This window comes from Bactrocera oleae, chromosome 2, assembly GCF_042242935.1.
Source record: "Bactrocera oleae isolate idBacOlea1 chromosome 2, idBacOlea1, whole genome shotgun sequence".
In the NCBI taxonomy this organism is placed as follows: Eukaryota; Metazoa; Arthropoda; class Insecta; order Diptera; family Tephritidae; genus Bactrocera; species Bactrocera oleae.
Window position 1 is genome coordinate 5465769 of NC_091536.1, and position 20441 is coordinate 5486209.

The following is a 20441-nucleotide window of genomic DNA, read 5'->3' on the forward strand; positions in this document are numbered from 1 at the left end:
ACTATAGATGGTTTACAAAAACTCTCTCTAATTTTATTAAATAAAAAAGTAGAATTGTTGGAAAAAATTATGATTGGTTGAACTCATAAAATTGCCTCAAACACATGTACAATAGTTGGCAACACTTCGTGTAGTCAATTATAATTTCATTTTCTTGAACATTGTTTTTGTTTAGTATTTTCTCGGCAGTGAAATCGAATTGTGTTTGTGATTTCCGTTGGTATATTAATTTTATAAATTATTGCACTTCTTATTGTTGTAAGCGTTTTAATAAAACAAGGGGCAGCTGAAACAAATTATATTTATGTTTTCATATACATAACTGTTTGTTTATACTATTCAAAGTACCTGAAGTGTTAATAAAAAGTAATTTGAATTGGAACTTTTTTACTCAGCGAAAAAATTGGCAATATAATTGAGTGTTAAAGTGAAATGCGTTTATACCGCATCAATTGAGAAAGTGCATATTTTTACAGCAATAAATTAAGAGATATCGGCACAAAAGTACAAAACTTCATACCTCTAAATTCGGTGTAGTATTTAACATATCGACTTTTCTTGAAGTTCTAAAATACATCAATTTACTTGCCAACACACTACAATACAAAGATAAAGCAACAACTAAACAGGAAAAAATTTATATTCTTTTTAAACGAAATCGGAACAAAACATATGGTGGATACCTACTGTTCACTGGAGGTGGACACGTTGATGTCCAACGCACCAAAAAGCTATCAAGGTGAATGAAGCTACTTATATAACTATATCGCATCATATTTAGGATTATACACATTCATACACATATGCACTTCTTGTATTTAATATTTATATGTAGATGTATTAAACCGCGATAAAACAAGTTTTACAGCAAAGTTCTCTTTGTTGGCAATTATCAAAGTGCTAATGAATTCCAAAAAATTTGTGTGTCTGTATGTAAGTCTGTGTTTGTTATACACATGTGCGTATAATTTATGCAATTCTGAGCACGTAAATGGAACATTTTGAGTCTAAATTTAAATTTTACCTTAAAGGTTACAAAATAATAAACACTTTACAAATATTTGTATGTCTAGATGTAGTAAATTACGATTTCATTAATTAATCCATGTACTGTTTAGTGGCAGAAATATGGTAGTATTAAGATCAATTTGCAACTTTTACAAAGCGAGAAGAATATTTTTCAAAATCAAACTTTTACTGAGCAAATTGAAACTAAATATAATTTTTTTTTTGGATTGCAACTGTCATAAAAAAGTACATATGTATATGTATAAATATACCTAAGTAAAACCTGGTACCTAAGGTAATCAGTCGAAGTTTTGGGCCAAAAACGTTCCCACGACGAATCCTATCAACTCCCCACCATTCCTCGAAATTACTACAGGAAGGTTTTCTGCCGCTACAACAACAACAACAACCAAAATCTATTATATGATTTTCATACTCTATTTAAATTGATATTCGTCTCTCTGATGGATAATATTCCTTTGTATAACGGTAAAAAAAAACATTCCTAGAACTTTTTTATTTCATTTTCAGTTCAGCACAAACTTGACACATGCCTACTTTTTCCATTAAAAATAAACTAATGTGTCCTGATTATTTATACTGTAAATATAAATGTTTTTACATACTGTGAATACATTTAGCAGATTTTTACGTGGATTAACGATGTCGAAGTATGCAGGCACGTAAATTGTTCGCTGTCATGTCTGTATGCATTGCTTTTATTGTTCTTGAAACTGCTTACGAATGCAGGACACACACCAGATATTAAACTGCATTGTGCAAAATAAAACACCATCATTAAATGTTTACAAAAAATAAAAAATTTCCATGTCACTAAGTGACTAACTGACATGGGTGTGCACATGTGCAAACATAAATATGTAAGTATGTATGTATGTATGACGATTCGGTACATTGTATTCTGCCAGAACTTAAGCTTGTGATATCACATAACCACAGTGTGCTCCACCGCTTTAACCTGAACTGCCGAAACAATGCAGTATTCTTTATGTTGTTATGTAAATATGTATGTAAGTTTGTACATATCAGTATCAAATATGACCTGCAATGTTAGTGGTGTAGCTGTGAACTATTTATCTATATGAATGTTCATTTGTATGTTTGTAAGCATGTGTTTACAACTGATTGCATAATTTGCCGGGTTGTTTTTTATTGGCAAAAACTTGGGTTTTTAAATTAGTTTTGTTTAGCTCTTTACATGTGTATTTAATTTTTAAAATAAATTTTGACAAGTTAATTTTTGAAATGAAATGTAGTTGAATGTCTACAGCAGCGAATTGAGGTTATGTTGAGAATAAAACTTACTCCAAGATGATTTCACTAATGCGGATTTTTTACATACTTATTAATAGCTAAGCTACATATAACACCCTTCACAAATAAAACAAATTTATACAAGAAGTTAATTTTGATTAGAAATTATAGCGTTGCCTTGGATAATGATCAATGCCAAATTTCGTAAAGATATCTCGTCAAATAAAAGAGTTTTCCATACAAGGGCTAGGTCTTGATCGATCAGTTTGTATGGCAGCTACATGCTATAGTGGTGTGATCTGAACAATATGTTTGGAGATTTTAGAGTTGCCAGAGAGAGCAATAACCTACATATATAATATCTAATTTCGAGAAGATATCTTGTTTAAAAAAAAAGTTTTCTGTACAAGGATTTGTTTTTTATGAAACAGTTTGTATGCTATAGTGGTCCAATTCAGATCGGTATCTCAAAAACTGAGGGCCTAGTTCGCGTATACTCAGCCGGACATCGACTCAGCTAGTCACGCCGATCATTTACTTGTATATATAGTTTATAGGGTCTGGAACGTTTCATCCTGGGTATTACAAACTTCGTGGCAAACTTAATATACGCCGTTCAAGGTATAAAACTAAATATAAAAGTGATGGAATTTTAAATTAAAAATTAAGTGTATTAACAAATACATAAGTACATAGTTGAGACGTCTTGAAGAACCACATTTAACCTAACGTTGAGAACTATAGCTCTCTAAAGTTGAGAAAAATTTTTACTGCCAACTTTACTGTTACTAAAATGCTCATTGTGTGGGGCATGATTTTTATAACCAGTGAAAGTACTGCTGAAACACAACGGAGGAGGTTAATTTTTGTAGGGAAAGTTTAAAGTGCATAATTTATTTGTTATTACAATATGTTTTTTCATAATTATTCTACGCAGTCGTTAGTTTTTTGATTAAAGAATGTCGGACCTTGTATTAACAATATATACCACGCATTTCATTATCTTATCATTACAATTTTTTATAATTTTGAGGATTATCGATCAAAGAGCAACCAAAAATAAATATCTATATACAAAGAGTAAAATAAAGTAGTTCTAAACTGCTTCTCAACTAGTATGATACTAAGTTCAACCAGTCAGTCTATTGGACTGTCTTTTTGACAGGCCAGCAACTGTTATTTTTACGTTTTGTTGTTGTGCGTGATGGCAACTGTCAGATTTTGTTCCGAAATATACCACCTCAAAACTTATACAAATCTGCTTGAATTTATATGCTTCGGAAAAAATCGAATTTGGGTTTTGTTAACTTTTTTCCGTGTTTTCATTGAATAAAAGCAAATTATCAAGAATTAACCGACCTGTATAAATTATTGATTACGATTGAGATAACGAACCTTTACTCTTTGAACGTTGAAATCGATATTATATACTTATATTCATTAATACAAACATATGTACATATATTACATCGTTTCATATAATTGCTCCGGTTCCTCTTTGCATTTTCTTTCTTCTCTTATATCTAAGGTTAGCGGCGCTTCTTGCTAGACAAAATGCTGTCACTTTCTTTGTATACAATGAACTTGTTCATTCGGCTTTCAAAACTCAGCATTTCTTTACTGGTTTTAGGTCCGTTTTGCGTTAACTTTTTACCAGAATTTTAAAAATTGCCTTAAAAAATAATTGCTGACTTAATATGTTAAATAATTTAATTTTAATAATTTTTTTTATTTTGTTCTGTATAATTATATTAATACGAAGAAAACCATTTTATAAAATATTATATAAGAAATTTTTCTTTTTAGAAATTGCGCTGAAATTTTCAAACTTTTAACTTATAATTAACCAATTTCAATTCTTCAGTTTTTTGGAACACTTTGAAGCAAAAAAAGCGATTTTTGCGAATAAATCGGTTAATTTCTTATTGTAAAATGAAAAATATATACTAACTTAGTATCATTAAAAACAAAAACTCCCAAGCGTTACATCGTAAGTTTGGAAATTTGATGTAAAAAATTCACAAGACAGTTATAAAAATAATCGTAACTTCGTAAATTTTGCTCCAATCGACTTGACACTACTCTCCCCTTAAATATTGACAAATATTGAAGAAAAATGCTATTGCATCATTTTTGGTGAGCATAAACCGTTTAGTCTTTATTTCGTTTCGGACCTTACCTTCTATCCAAATAACCGACTTCAAAAAAATTAATTCATAGAAACAATAATTTTTAAAATTTAAGTCTTTGTATTAAAGATATCTGAAAAATCTTTTATTAGTTTCACAATAGAGTGTAGATCAGTGGTTTGAAAAATTTTCGAAGGTTTGTTAAATTTTGGAATGTGGTTGCCAAAGTTTTTTAAATTTGGATATATAATTTATTAAATAAAATTATTACGGGTATTAAATATATTAGTATTTCAAAAAACCAACTTTATGACACTTGCACGTGATTTTAAATAAGTAAGGTTAGAAACTAGGTAAGCTAGTTTTTTGAACCTACTATATAATACTAATCTTTTGAGCTAAATTGAGTACATTTGAACACCAAATACATTGAGTAAATTGACATACTATTATTTGCCTCTGAGAATTGAGCGCTTTGGCTATAGAATAGTGTTCATAATAGTCATTACGCAATAAAAATATTATTCACTTGCGCTCAACAGAATTTTTTAATTGATTTCATTTTCTGTGCCAAGTCAAGAAACCAAACTCTTTAGTTCCAGAATATTAAAAATCAACATCTTCGATTTGTTTTGACAATACAATTTCTACGGAAAATTACACTAACTAACTTATTGTTTATTTGATGACCCCAATAGATCTTCTAGCTATAAATAATATTTCAAGTGCATAAAAAGCTTTCGTTTCGTAAATATCGCTTATCAAATTTCACCGGATTTACGTTGGAAATTTCTAAATTTTAATTAAATTAGTATTATTTATTACAATAATTAAAAGAAAAAATCTTATCACTTTGTTCTGCTCATAAATATACATAAGTCGATGTACATCAGTATGTATGTACGAGCGTATGTGAGCATAAGTAACCCGCAGTGAAATCAAAATACTTGTCAACTAGTTGAACCACAAGCCCTACTTGTCAGACTACTTCCTTTTCGTAAGCATAAGTCTGATATTTTTTACGTTCTTAGAAGTCCCACGAGCTGATAACTGTCTGATTTTGAATAAATGCACCAGTTACGTACTTGTTCAAAAGAAATACATTACTTTTTGGTTCAATTTATATTATAATATTTTATATTAGGTAAAATGCTTTATATTCTTACACCTTAGATACGTGTACATATGTACATGCAAGTATTGTGCATATTATGCGTACATAAGTATATCTGTACACAAATTTAAAGTGCTTAGTACCACAAAATGATACAATTAAACGACAAATGGCAATTTAGATTCGCACACGTCTGATTGCGGACATGAAGGCACGTAACAATCTCGCCCGTTAATTTGTTGTTGTTATTTTTTCTAACTTCCTAATTTGAAAAATTATACTTTTACTAGCTATGTATGTACGTGATTGAGTGCAGTTGGCTAGATTCTATTGGTGGCAAAGGAATAAATGGCAACACTTTCGCGTATTTCATTTTTATTATTTTCGGCAAATTCGCGTTAATTTGTAAACAAAACAGGCATTTATGCAAATTTCGGTAAACAGTAAATATTCAAGAAAAAGTAATAGGGTTTTTATAATATTCATTCATAAACCCTAAGGCAGCCCATATACGGACCGCCAATGTTTAAGTAGACAGTTATTTTTTCTTCTAGGCATATTCATAAGACTCAACTTAATTATTTGTAAATTTTAAAGATGAAAGTAATTATATTATTTTGGTTCACTCAGTAAGAAAACTGTGAAAGCTGTCAAAATACATAAATATACCCTCAGAGTAAGAGATGAGTATCGAAAGGCGTTCATATAAAAATTATTGTACTGTCAAACGCCTAATATTGCTATAAAAATACAATGCTAATAGAAATACGAATTTAAAAAAATATTTTAAAAAATCAATTGTTTTGTTTAGATAATTATACGGTTTTAGTTTTTATTTCAAGTATTTATATGAAATTCCAATTTACTTTGACACACAGAACAGCTGACTTTTTGACACTCTGTCACATTTTTTTTCTAATGAAAATGCTTCGACTAAAATCTTATAACTTCTAACAATACGAGAATATATCTAACACTTTCATTTAAATAGAAAATGAGTACACTCTCAGAATAAATTCATGACTCAATTATTTAAGGTTGTGTCCATATTGCTTTACAGGAGAGCAGAGATATGGTGAATGTAAGAGAATATTGGAACCCTCATTGAAGTGATATAACTAATTTATTTAAGCAAGTTGCTAGTTCGATTCGCTAGTTTTCAAGGTTTACTGAGTTGAAGTCAGCTAGTCAAACATATAAAGTAATTATGTATATAAATAGAACAAGTGAAGATAAAATGTCCTTCAAAAAATACATTTAAATGAGTATCTGAGTGCCTACTTAGCAGAAGTATTCTGTATGCCCTGGTTCCTTATTGTGTTGCTTTACTACTTGTATATACCACCAAATACATAAATATATACATACATATATGAATATTTAGAAGTACTATTAAAATATTTGAATTTTGAAGATAGGCGCGGGGAAGCAAAGTAACAACCGATCAAATTATGTTTACTTGAAATTACATTCGGCAAAATAAAGATAAGTGTTCGGAAATTTACATTCGACTCTATAGTGACTTACGAAAATATTCATGAAATCTACTTATATATATACCTACACATACCTACATGCATATGTATAGTAATTATAGGAAGATTTGATGGAACTGATATCGTTCGTTAGAGTTCAAGTTTACAAATTCCAATACATTTTAATGTTAAAAACGATTCGCAATCATTTTGTTTTTGAAGCGATTTTTCTACCCAAGAAGCTGTGCTTATTTGGCGGAACCGCCGATATCGGACTACTATAGCATATAGCTGTCTTACAAACTGAACGATGAAAATCTTGTTTTAGTATGGAAAATTTTTTTATTGGACAAATAAATGAATTTTTTTATTGGAAGAACAAATGTACAGCAAAAGAATTCAAATTGGCCCATTTGATTCGAATGTTCATTCATGGAAGAATTAAGCCAAAACCCGAAAGAGAACAAATGATTTTGCAACATAATGAATTATAAATGTTAAATTTTTTTGTAAATTCTTTTCTACAACTTTAGATTTTGTTCACATTTTGCTTAAATTCTTCAATAAAATTCAAATATTTTAGCATTGTTAATAAATTGCATTTTCTATCGATCGAATTTCGACCACTGGCGACCCTAGTTTCCATATTTGCCCAAAGTTGTTTTTAACTTCCCGCTAAGAAAATTGAAAATTTTCTAAAAATCGGGAAGATATTGGTTTCACCCCATTTTGCAAAAATCGAGTTCTCAACAGATCTCGACGTTTTGAGGGTCGAGGAAGCTTCCCCGAACATTTCTACGATGATGTCCGTATGTCTGTATGTATGTGTGGATGTATATGTGTGTGTGTGGATGTATGTGACCCTCTTATAACTTTTAAACGGCTCAACCGATTTGAATAAACTAAACGGCATTCCAAAGGGTTTCATTGCACTTGAATTTCGTGTGAGTTTGGACCCAATCGGACCGTTGTTCGTTCGTTTTTTTTCGAATTTCTTCCAAACGACTTGACCGATCGACACCAAAAACTAATCAGTTCTAAACCTTGAAAAAACACATCGTTTGCCGCAAACCGGGTCAAAATCGGTTGATTTACTTGCGAGATATCGAAAACGAAAAATTTCGAAGAGCTCAAAAGCAGTGAAAAAAGCGAAATTTGAACGTTAGCGTATGAAATTAGCGGGAAGTTGCAGGGATGGCCCTTGAGGCCAACCGTTTTCCACATTTTTTTTTATGGAGACACACTTAAAACAAAATTACTCGATATTTTCAACTGGCAAAGCGGTAAAAGTCAAGCATTTCTATAAAAATCACTAATACTTTCCCATTAACGATAGTTTTCAAGAAGTTGTAAACCCAAGCATATTTGTTATGCAAACTTTTATGAGTCACTGTACACTGTGTATGGCATCAAATTCTTGCTAATTGAGCGAAGAATCGATATATGAAAATTCTTGAAAGCAAAACATATGAGTATTTCTTAAATTCGTTTATTTAACGAATTCCTTTCTGATGGTGGCAAACGATAAGAAAAATAGAGGCGAAGCTGATTATTTACAATTCATTTACTTATTAGAGGAAACCCAAATAACAAATCAGCATCATTTCATCGACTGAGGTTTTGAACAGCAAAACAAAGATTGCATTCATTTGAAATTTTCTTAGAATAATGGAAGCGTGCGCAGTTCGTTCATATGTAAGTATGTACATATGTGTGCTTTCATGCATTCACTTAACTGTGCAGTTCGATGTTTAGTATTTCATTTATATTGATTTATTGATATTACGATGATTACACCTGCATGCCTATACATATATACATATGTATGTACATATATCCGCATACTGTACATACAAACACCATGTAACACTAAAGCAATATTCTGTATGATTAGCCAATAGAAATACTCGGATACAAATGTACATATAATATATAGCATTTTAAAAGTCATATTAAGAGTCAGTAACTTTAGTACAGAAATCACTTAGCACTAAGCTGCTTTATCAAACATTGTTTGCCATTGTTCAAGGTAAGTTAGTGGCTCTTCCGCTCTCAAGTAAATATTAGAGTGGCAAAAACAAATTTGAGCTTTATGGAGACCCCTTAACATATTTAGCATATATGTGCATACTTATATGTATAATTTATAAACATTTCGTAGCAAATTTCAATTAGCTTGGATAAAAAAGATTAATATCATATTTTGATTGAAAAATGTCGATAAAAATGTCATTATCGATACGTTGCGTAACTTGCTCCTCTCTGGTTCAAAAATCTTAATATTTTATCAACTAAGCTTGGTTAAAAAAATATATTTTATCGATAAATAACGATAACCATGTCTATGATATGTATATTGGGTCACTTACTTATATCTCTACGCTAAAACTTTCAATATTTTTTCAACTAAGCTTGAATAAAATCTTTTATCGATAAATATTGATAAACTAGATTATCCTATCCTATGACATAAATTTCAATAGTTTTCAATTAAGCTGGTATAACAAGTATTAAAATGTTTTAATTGATGAACTCCAGTAATAATCTATATTTCGGTAGCTGTAGCACTTGCTCTAGGTCAAACCTTTGTAATGCTTCTTAACCAAGTTTGTATCAGATTTTAATCGACAAATATCTATAGTATTCATAAATAGCAATATAATAATATGGATACTTATCAGCACTTGCTCACTTCTAGGTAAAAAAATTTGTAAAGCTTATACACCAAGGGCGTATCATAATTTAATCGATAATATTTACAATTATTAATTAAAAATTATAATACCTAACATCAGTTGTTCATTTGTAGTTAAAAAATTAAATTTGTAGCAACTAAATTTGGACAAAAATCGTATATAATCGATAATATACATACATATCGATATAATTAATATCGATAAGTACTTAACTTGACCATCTCTGTTTAAAAAAAAAACCACATTGTACCAACTAAGCTTGGTCATTAATAAATAGCGATATCATCAATATCGATAAGTACATTGACTTGTGCATCTCTAGTTAAAAAAAATGAATATTTTATCAAATAAGAGTGGATAAGAACCGTACAAATTCACTTTACTTAGTTAGATTACAATTAGGTTATTCTAATTTTCTACTATCCCACGACCCTTCGAAAAACATTTTGAATGACAGCCGTAATTCTATCATTTTCTGGAGTTAAACCAAAAAAAAAACTATTTTATAATTATAAATAAATTTGACAGCTAGGTGTAATTTTTCGTCCACCTTTCACACGAATACGACAGTTATGTGGCTCCAACTTCAGACAAAGGAGATTGTATCGATCTAGAAAAATAGCCTTGCTGATTCTGTTAACGCGCATAGTTTCAATGGCCCAGTCCAGTTGCTCAAGAAAACACAGAGAGCAAACGCGAGAGATATTTCCATAGCTGATATTTTAAAGATCAACTGGTTTTTAAGATTATTCTGTATTATGTTATAAATATGTACATACATATACATATGAGATGTATAGGCGAACAATGAGAAACATTGGAGCTAAGTTGAGCTCAAAAGGGAGTATTTTGATGCGAAAATGATCACACAAGAAAAACGATTTGTAAAAAAGAAATAATAACAATACAAAAATGTATAAATATAAATTAACGGCACCTCTCTCAGTGCCGATCACTTTATCACAGTTACGCCAGTGTGGACAAATCGCTAAATGCGATCGCGCATCGCCGTCGAAGGTGAACGGTTTTGTACTTGAACTTGACAATAATGGTTGCTTTATCATCTTCGTACTTTGTATTTATGTAAATTATCTATTAAGTCTTACATTTACGTGCATATATATATTTTTTTTTTTGTTTTATGCTATGAAGATTTGCATTTTGTCGTTGCTTACAAAATGCGGAACTTTAAACTTTGCACTTTTTTTAATGATGTATTCAACGGCTGCTTAATGAAATTAAGTAATTATACAAACATACTTGTACATACATACAAATATACTCGTAAGTAGTATGAATAGCACTCAAGTAGATGTTGTTTCGAGTTTTGCCTTCCTTGCTTTTGCGCGTTTTGCGTTTTGGCCGGCTCTCGCGTGCGCTTTGTACGACGCTGCTTTGAAATTAATGACTCGCAACAATTGGTGTCAGTACTTCTCGGAATGTGCAGACTTCAGTTAACAAGTAATCAACGTGAATTCACCGCCCACAAATTGCTTTCGTGCCTGGTAATAAGTGTAATATAAGCACACGAGAGTGCAGCAACAAGTACTTCTACTATGAGAGATGTTTACATCCTATATTTGCAACTTTTTTGACCTTTCACAGCATACATATTCAACGAGTCATCTCAAAAAAGTTTTTTTTATTGTTCTTCAATGATTTTCTTTGTTTGAGACTAAAGTCAAAGTCCCAACTGATAAATGAGACTACTTTTACTAGCGAAAAAAACCATAATATTTCCTGGAATTTACTCCAGCAACAGTCTAAAATTTTCTTATGCTGTAACAACACATACTTCTCTCACATTTTTAGCGTCTGTAGCTGCTGTTACTGCGTTCATTTGCACCGAGAAGTTAACTTTTTTTCTATCTACGCCGAAAATATTCAAAATCGAAGCATGCAATATGACTGACTAGAGCTGTTGATGATGATTGCCGATGTTTTCCAGAATTATACCCTGAACAGAGTATATTAAGTTTACCACGAAGTTTTTAACACCCAAAAGACGTCGGAGACCCTATAAAATGTATACCATACATATGTATATATTATACATAGCTGATTAGCATGATGAGCTGGGTTGATTTAGCCATGTCCGTCTGTCCATCTATCTGCTTGTCTATATATACGTCCATCTGTCTGTATATACACGAACTAGTTCTCAGGAGACTTTATTAAGTAGATGACATTGACATTGGTTAATCCTCCAACCACATCGGTATAGTCAATCAAATGCTTGTTTGAAACTGCTTTCATCTAGTCTTTTGTGTTACTTTGGCACTGAGGGTTCATAAACTGTGGATCTAGATTCCGGGTAGGGACTTCCTTAAGCATTGAGATATATTAAGCATAGGTTTTTGCAAGTGATGTTTTCGAAAAGTTCTTGAGTACAGAATACTTCAGAATCTTTTCAAAATCCCCTTCATAAAACTTACTCCAATACACAAGCTGTAATGACGACTATTCCAAAATCTATATTACAATACATCATCGATGAGAATATTTGAGAGTATTTTGAAATCATAAGATGAGGCCTTCAATTTATAAGACAGCCGTTCTACGATGTCTTTTGCTGACAGCCCGGATTAAAGGCCCGATATCCGTTAAAATAACAATTAATTAAATGAAAATATAGTTATGTTCGATTAGAAAACTATGTTCGACAGAAAAGGTTCAATGAACATAACATTGACATTTTTATTGTAGTTTCATAGTAGTATCAATATAATAATTTTTCGGTCAAAAATTGTACCTTTTTTTATGTGTCTACCATTTTGTGAAAATTTTATATAAACCTAAAAACTTAATTACTGTCCTTGCAAGTCTTATGAAGGTTAAGACCCAGTTTTATATTTTGCTTCAGAAAGCGAGAGTTCCTATAATTGCTGTCGCCCGCAGAGGCTAGTTGATTTCAAAGATTGGCTTACTAACCAAATATATCCTAAATAAATCCTGAGAAAGAGAAAGTCGATTACTTTTTCCATAGTTCTAAATTAAATATAGCAAAATTTGGCTTTTTAGACGGCTAACATAACCACTTAATCGGTTACTTAGTACGAATACGTCGGTTGTGTCCATAGAATTTGGCTTGATACCTTGACAAAGCAAAATTTAAAATTTTCGATTAACAATATGAAACTTTAGAGCACTTTATAGGTAGCACTTTATAGGTATTTTAGAGACTACATAAAATCGCTTCCACGATACTTCAAAACACTATTTGAGGAATATTTAATGGTGCTCTAACAACAATATCCGACGACTTAGTCTTATTTATTTGAAACGACGCAATAAGGCTTAAAAATTTTAAATAATTTTTAGAATATATTTTTATTTGTATATGTACATAATACAATACAAATTATGGAAACAGTAACCTAGCTTATGCTATTCTGCAAACGTTGGCTGATTAGAAAACAAGTTTGCCTAATGCGAATGTTAGCATAACAAAAACACGCTAATATTTGTAATATTTTTTGATTGTTTTTGTTGTTTTTTGCCACTTAATACAATCGCTGGTGTGGACAATACGGTTTTATTAGTTTCTCGGCATATTTTCCTTCTCTTTACCTACTAGTATTTGGTTCTTTTTCACAATTCGCTATTACACAGTTTTTCTTTGCTTCATCTTGCATACGAAAACCAGTTTGAATCGCCGCTAAAAACTTTTTCATTTCAGCTTTTGGCATGTCGAGTCGCGCTTAACTAATCAGTCCAACGCCAGCCACCGAGATGACGCAGAGCAGCACCGATTTCGCGCAGTTGTCCGCTACGCACAACAATGCAAATACCGCAAGCCGCAAAGAGAAGGAGGCAACTACTGCAGCGCGGGCAGTGTCACCCATAGCCAGCAGTCAAAATTGTGATATACTCCTGAGTAACTTTCAAATCAAGAAGAAACGGTATCGCGTCTTGCTCAACTATGACCACATCGTTTGGGAGCAACTGCAGTCGAAGCGCAACAGCGATGCGGACGCTGAGTGCAACTTGAAACAAAGTGAGTTAATATTATTAAAAAAATATATATTCTTAACATATTTGTCTTTTGTTTGTTTTTTCTTATTGTTGTTGTTACTTAGGCGCAGTCTATGGCAAAAACACGAATGTGCTGCATATAAACGAGCTAATCAGAGTGAGCAAGGGCAACACCAAGTCGGCGGCTTTGCATATTGCAGCACCGCAGCCAATGGCTGAGTTCGATGCGCACACCGCAAGCGAACAACAACAACAACACAGCAGTACGCCACCCACTGAACAGTATCTTGCCTTATCATACGCCGCGCGCATCGTGAACTCAGAGATAGATTGCAATCGCTGGGACGTGCACAACCTGGTACTTTACAATGCGGACGCGTATGTGGTGCGGCAATGGCATGCGCTGCTCAATAAAATGCTGGCGAATACGGCGCCGACGCGTCTGCGCGTGCGCCGCTTACTGGTCTTCATCAATCCGTATGGCGGACGTCAGCGCGGCTTGCACGTCTATGAGCGCCACTGTAAACCGCTGTTTCAATTGGCTGGCATCGACGCGTCCTGCATTATATCGCAGCGTTCGAATCAAATCCGCGACATACTATTGAGTCATGATTTGTCGCCGTTTGATGCCGTTTGTTGTGTTGGTGGCGACGGCACAGTGGCGGAGGTAATTAACGGACTCATCTTTCGCGCGATATGCGACGCGGGCTTAGATGCGCGCCAGCCGCCGTATGTGCCGAGACCAACGCTGCCCGTAGCTATAATACCAGCGGGTAGCACCGATACGGTCGCGTACAGCTTACATGGCACAGCGGATGTGCGTACTGCGGCGATACATTTAATTTTGGGTCAGCGGCGCGGTCTGGACATTTGTAGCGTGCGCAATCGTGAAGGTGTCATACGCTTTTGCGCCAGTGTATTATCCTACGGCTATTTGGGCGATGTGGCGGCGAGGAGCGAACGTTATCGTTGGCTGGGTACCAAGCGCTATGAGTTTGCCGGTGTTAAAACGTTCCTTACCAATAACGGCTATGAAGCGGAGCTGCGCGTCTTTCAGCCAATAGGCGACAAAAAATTTAATGCCATTGCGGCTGCACACGAAGAAGGCGCGAGGAATGAAAACGTGTCAACTACAGATGATACAATTTGCTATACAAATTGTACGCGCTGTGACGCGGCGTCCATTGCACAGGCGGCGCTTGCAACGAAATGCGCTTTAATGCAGGAAGGCGTATTGGCAAGTGCTACTGCGCCGACGCGTGTTGAAGGCGATGAGCTGCCCACCTCTTCGAACGCCTCATTGAAGAGCTGTGATGATAGTAACGACGGCCAAAGCAATACAACGAATTATTTGGAAGTGGGGGGTGGCATCGCTGCCAAGTTGCGTGGCGGAAATATGTGTGATGCAAGTAGTAGCAATGAAACTATGGACTTTGATGATAAGAAGCATATAAATTTGACGGACTGTGATAATAATAGTGAAATGGTGTGCGATGCGGCAGATGGCGAGTGCGCGCCGGAAATAAAAAGTAAGGTCGAAAGTGAGTGGAAAACAATAAATGGTAAATTTTTTATGATCAGTGGCGCGAATATTACCTGCGCCTGCACGCGTAGTCCCAACGGTGTGGCACGCTACAGTCATCTAGGCGATGGCTATCTAGACCTGATACTAGTGCGAAAAACCTCGCTGCTCAACAATGTGCGATTGCTCATAAACTTAATGGGGCGCAGCGGCGATATTGTGAGTACCAACTCGTCTTAACCTCTATATACAATTTTTAACATATTTAATTTGTTTTCGTAGCGAAATTTGCCTTTTGTGGAAACCTATCGCACCAAAAAGTTCTGCTTCCGTTCACCTAATGCAAATCTTGCGCAAGAGTATAGTATTAGTGGTTCCTGTCAGCCGATCGCTGAAACTGTTGACTATGATGATGACAACGGTTTGTCGCGCTGGAACTGTGACGGAGAAGTGGTTAACGATCAGGAATTAACTATGATGTACGTATTTTAATTTAAGCGTGAATGAATTTGTGTGTAATACTTGTATATACTCACGGGAGTGACCGTAATCAATTTTAGCCAACAGTTGGTGTTGTAACACATATCTTAAACCTAACCTAAATTGTTTTTTTTTCTTTTTGGAATACTGTCGGGTTGACTGTCATTGGCCGTATATACGAATGCGGTCATTTTAGAATCTTAGCTTCTCCGTCCTATGGCACAACTATCGGAAGATATTTTATATCGTAGAAAACATTATCGTATATATCTTTTTAACAGAATTATAGTTTTTGTTAGTTAATTAAATCAACCTCGTATTAAATAAAAAATAAAAATTTATTTTTAATCATAAAATTCTTTGATTCAATTAAATACCAATCATTTACTTTGAATTCTTACAGTTCCCATTGCCAATTAATCGACGTCTTCATGCGTGGACCACACACATATAACAAACCGCTGAAGAGCGCTGGTAAATCCTTATTGTGCTGCTGCTGTGGCTGCTGCCGAATTGATGAATAACATAGCCGTAATGGGTTGGAAGTTCTTTGATACGCGATCGAATGCAAATTATTACAAAAGTTGGTGGGTACAGCAATCGTTTGCTGTTTGATAAGGAAAACTATGACCAATTTTCGCAGATTTCTCCTTATATAGAGCTGAAAGTATTTCATGTGTAGATATGTATGAAAAAAAGTGTTGGAAACATAAGCTTTAAGCACTAAAGATTTTAAATAAATATTTGCAATATGTAATTTGAAAAACTAAAATTGGTAATCAATACATACATATTTCGTACATACATACATATATACAAATGTATTTTAAAATGCTACTTTTATAAAAATCAATTTAATATCTATATATTGTACACATATAATTTATATCTATTATATTTGGTCCCAATTTGTTACCATTCCTATTTAAGTTTAAAAAATATATACATACAGGTATAAAGTATTGTAAGCCAACATTCCCAACATTCGTATGAGTATTAATTATGTAAAATCTGATATGAGTATGTATTTATGTGATTTATTTAGTAAAATTCACGATGTTTTTAATTATTGTTTAAATTTATGGTAACATATGTATATTATTTGTAAGTTTGGTGACGTTATAGTGGCAACGGGGTATCGATCTGTTTAATTTGTTTAACCGTTAATGATTATTCGCCAATAAAGAAACAATAAATGGAAAACAAAACAAACGAGAACATTTCTTTTTAAATTTTTATGAGACACCTATTTACATGCCAAAATTAAGTTACATAAATTAGATTTATTGATTTAAACTTAGTATTTCTAGTGAGTGAAGCCTCCCCATAGATATGTTAATAGAAGCCCATTGGATTATTGCTCAATATTTGAGAACATTTAGTGACCCTGATTTGTCTTCTAAATGACCCGTTTCGATAGTTCCTACTGCACTACTATTACTAAAACTTGGAAAACCCATCAACCTGATGGAGTCTGATCATCTGATAATTCTCCTTTCCCCAGTAGTGAAGACACTTAAAGCCTTGTTATTCCTGGCTTTCACTCACCGCCAGAGTCTAGCAAATCATCAACATGGTTCTGGAAAGTGCACAGCACTTAGCGTCATAAATGTCCAGATTGTTCGTGGACTAAATCAAAAACCACCCTGTGAGAGGACGATTCTAGTAGCGTTGGACGTGCCAAATGCTTTTGACACAGTCAATCATACAACGGTATTAGAACACATCGAACAATCCACGCTAATACCAGAACTGAAGAGGTGGACCATGAACTATTTCGAGGTCAAAATTCCATGTTAAGAAAAATTAAATATGGGGTTCCGCAGGGTGTTGTCCGATAGTGACATCAGACAATGGAAGAAAGTAGAAAACTATATTACCAATCTTCCTCGCTTCTTCTCTACATGGAGCCTGAAACTCTCCCCAACTAAATCCACAACGACCATATTCACGAGCTGGACGAAAGAATACAGACTAGATCTTAATATCACAGTCGAAGGCATTAGAATTTCATCTGAACAAAACAATGACAAAGATAATTTGATGGCAACATTCAAGGCAATCGGCCTGCCGGATGTGGTGAAATGCAGACGAAAAAGCTTCAGACGGCAAGGCTTCAATTGTTGTTGTTGTAGCGGCAGAATTCTGCCGCGTTGACAGTCCTTGGCCATTTTGCGCAGTTGTCGGGTAACACATCGTTTAGCCTTCTATGTCGAAAGGTGCACTGCCGGTTAAAATAGCTCGCGCACTTGTTCGTGTCCGAGGTGGCATGACCATCGATTTTTATTTCAACCCGGTCGTCATGTCTCTTCGGATTTGACAAGGCCTTGACAGAAGTCCAAAGCTTTCTCTTACCGGTGCAGAGGTTACAAGACTTCAAGTGTTCTATCCATTGTGGTTAACCATTTCCAGAATTTCCTAATTGAGATCTTTTATTTTGGGATGGCAATAAGTAAGGTTTGCTAAAACAGCTGCTTCGGCTGGAAGTTAAGGCGGAGTCCAGCGATTCTTAAAGCTAGGATGAAGCGAGTAGTAGCAGCTGCGATCACCATGTCAAATATACGCTCGCCAACGATTACGCGCGTAGGAATGGATAGAGCGGTTAAGGCGGAACACTTCGGGAAGTGACACCAGCCAGTCATTCAGCCAGTTTGAGTTTCTTAGGACCGTAGAGGTCCTTTGTTGGCTACTCGGCTGAAGTGGCGGGGCAGTGCGCGAACGGGTTGCAATTTGCACGGCCGTAGAGGCTGGTGACGCAATAGTGCGTTGGCAACATAAGGTCACATAGCTTGTGGTCCAGTCCCGATGTGTCTTTAGGCCTCAGCAGGTCTTAAGATGGCTCCATTAAGTGCTTGTGTTACACTTATGCGAGGTGGAGTTCGGATGGAACCTTTACTGCCAACGCAGCAGAAAAATTTCTCCGGACCCGGGTTGGACTCAATGCTAGAACGGGTCAGGAGGATTCAGAGCAATCCTTCTGCTAGGAGTTGCTCCATGGAAGGCAATCTTCACCTAAAATTCACCGATATAAACAGGGTTAGATAGCCGAAATGACAGTTCTTCGCCGGATAAAATCCGGGTCTATTCCGGTAACGTAGAACCGGCTGTCTTGGGACTTGTTCATTTACACCTCTTTTCTTTTGGTCCGATTCTATCGAAACAGCATGGATTGGATTGCTTCGATGCCAATTAGCCTACCTTTCCACTAAATAGAGTTTTAGATAACCGCTACAACAAAAACAGTGTTTTGATATGTTGTTGTTGTTGTAGCGGCAGAATTCTGCCGAGTTGACAGTCCTTGGCCGGATTAAATCCGGGTCCGTTCCGGTTACGTAGACCCGACTGTCGTGGGAACGGAAGTGTTTGGATATGTTTTTATCTGGTTATGGCTTTCTACTGGTTGTAGCTTAGTGTCTTGGCATACATTTTTAAAATTTAATTAATCCTCCAAAAATCACAAAATTATATTTAAATAATTATTGAATTGAAACAGTTAACTATTTTTAAAGATATGAAATAAAATAATTTTTCCTACTATTTACAGCAACCATATGTTTGTTATTTTAACAGTATTGGTAAAGTAATATTTTGTCTTCAGTAATTCACGTAAGGACGGCAACTATTAAAACTGTCAAACAATAATTTGGTTGTCATTGTCCACAATTTGCATTTCATCGTTTTTGCTAGCAATATTAATTTTCGTATAAAAATTATACAAAATGTATTCACAAAATAACTTTATTCAAACAGAATTATGGCGAGGTGGCCCTGTGCCTGGACAATTTTATAACTTTCCTGGCACTAGCCTAGATATCAATGCCGGTAATATCACAGCACCTGGTTTATATGGGTCTAATCGTTCGTCGTAAGTAAAAATATAAAAGTAGTACAACCCTCTTGTAATACAAGAATTAATTTGTGTTCATTATTTGTAGATCACCAATTACCACTGGTACCTCAGTAATTGGAGTTAAGTTTGATGGCGGTGTTATGATTGCTGCGGATAACCTTGTCTCTTATGGGTCATTGGCACGCTACCAAGATGTTCAGCGTGTTTTCAAAATAAATGAAAAAACAATCATTGGTGCTGGTGGCGATTTTGCTGATTTTCAAAGTCTAAAAAGAAGTATAGACCAGAAAATGGTCGAAGATATGTGCTATCAAGACGATATTGAAATGCAACCGAAATCACTGTACAATTGGCTAACGCGTATATTGTACAACCGTCGTAGCCGTATCAATCCATTGTGGTTAGAGATGGTTGTTGGTGGCATGCAAGATGGTGTGCCGTTCTTGGGTCATGTGGATCTTCGCGGACGTGCTTATGAAGACGATGTAGTGGCCACCGGTTTTGGCAAACATTTTGCTTTGCCATTAGTGCGTGAGCAAATCTCAAATAATCGTTTACTGTCGCAAAGTGAAGCTTCACAAGTGGTAAGAAATATATTACTTTATAAATATTTTTCGATATTCTAATTAATTTTTGATTTTTATTATTATTTAATAGCTACGTAAGTGCATGGAGGTGTTGTACTATCGTGATTGTCGTGCGATATCGAAATATTCGGTAGCAGTTTCCACCGCTCAAGGTACAATTGTTCAAGGACCCTTCGAAGTTAACCAGAATTGGCAATTGGCTACTTTGGTTAAAGGCTATTAATTTCAAATATATGCTTATACTAAATAAAATAGAATACTTTCATAATTGGTTTTACATATTACGGTATTAAAGGTTTGTAATTTATAGAATGTCTCATAAAGTTTTTG

The 20441-nt window shown here is 34.4% G+C and overlaps 2 protein-coding genes across 2 annotated transcripts; both read left to right on the forward strand.

Moving 5' to 3' along the window:
* The first annotated feature begins 180 nt into the window (after positions 1-180).
* Positions 181-16892, forward strand: Cerk (Ceramide kinase). Its single transcript, XM_014236987.3, has 5 exons — positions 181-739; positions 13377-13694; positions 13777-15413; positions 15477-15673; positions 16078-16892. Exons 2-5 carry the CDS (start codon positions 13430-13432, stop codon positions 16196-16198), a joined length of 2220 nt encoding a protein of 739 aa, XP_014092462.2. The 5' UTR covers positions 181-739; positions 13377-13429; the 3' UTR covers positions 16199-16892.
* Positions 16893-19306: 2414 nt separating this feature from the next.
* Prosbeta7 (proteasome subunit beta type-4) lies at positions 19307-20379 on the forward strand. Its single transcript, XM_036373415.2, has 3 exons — positions 19307-19539; positions 19610-20108; positions 20182-20379. Exons 1-3 carry the CDS (start codon positions 19394-19396, stop codon positions 20332-20334), a joined length of 798 nt encoding a protein of 265 aa, XP_036229308.1. The 5' UTR covers positions 19307-19393; the 3' UTR covers positions 20335-20379.
* The last annotated feature ends 62 nt before the right edge of the window (positions 20380-20441 follow it).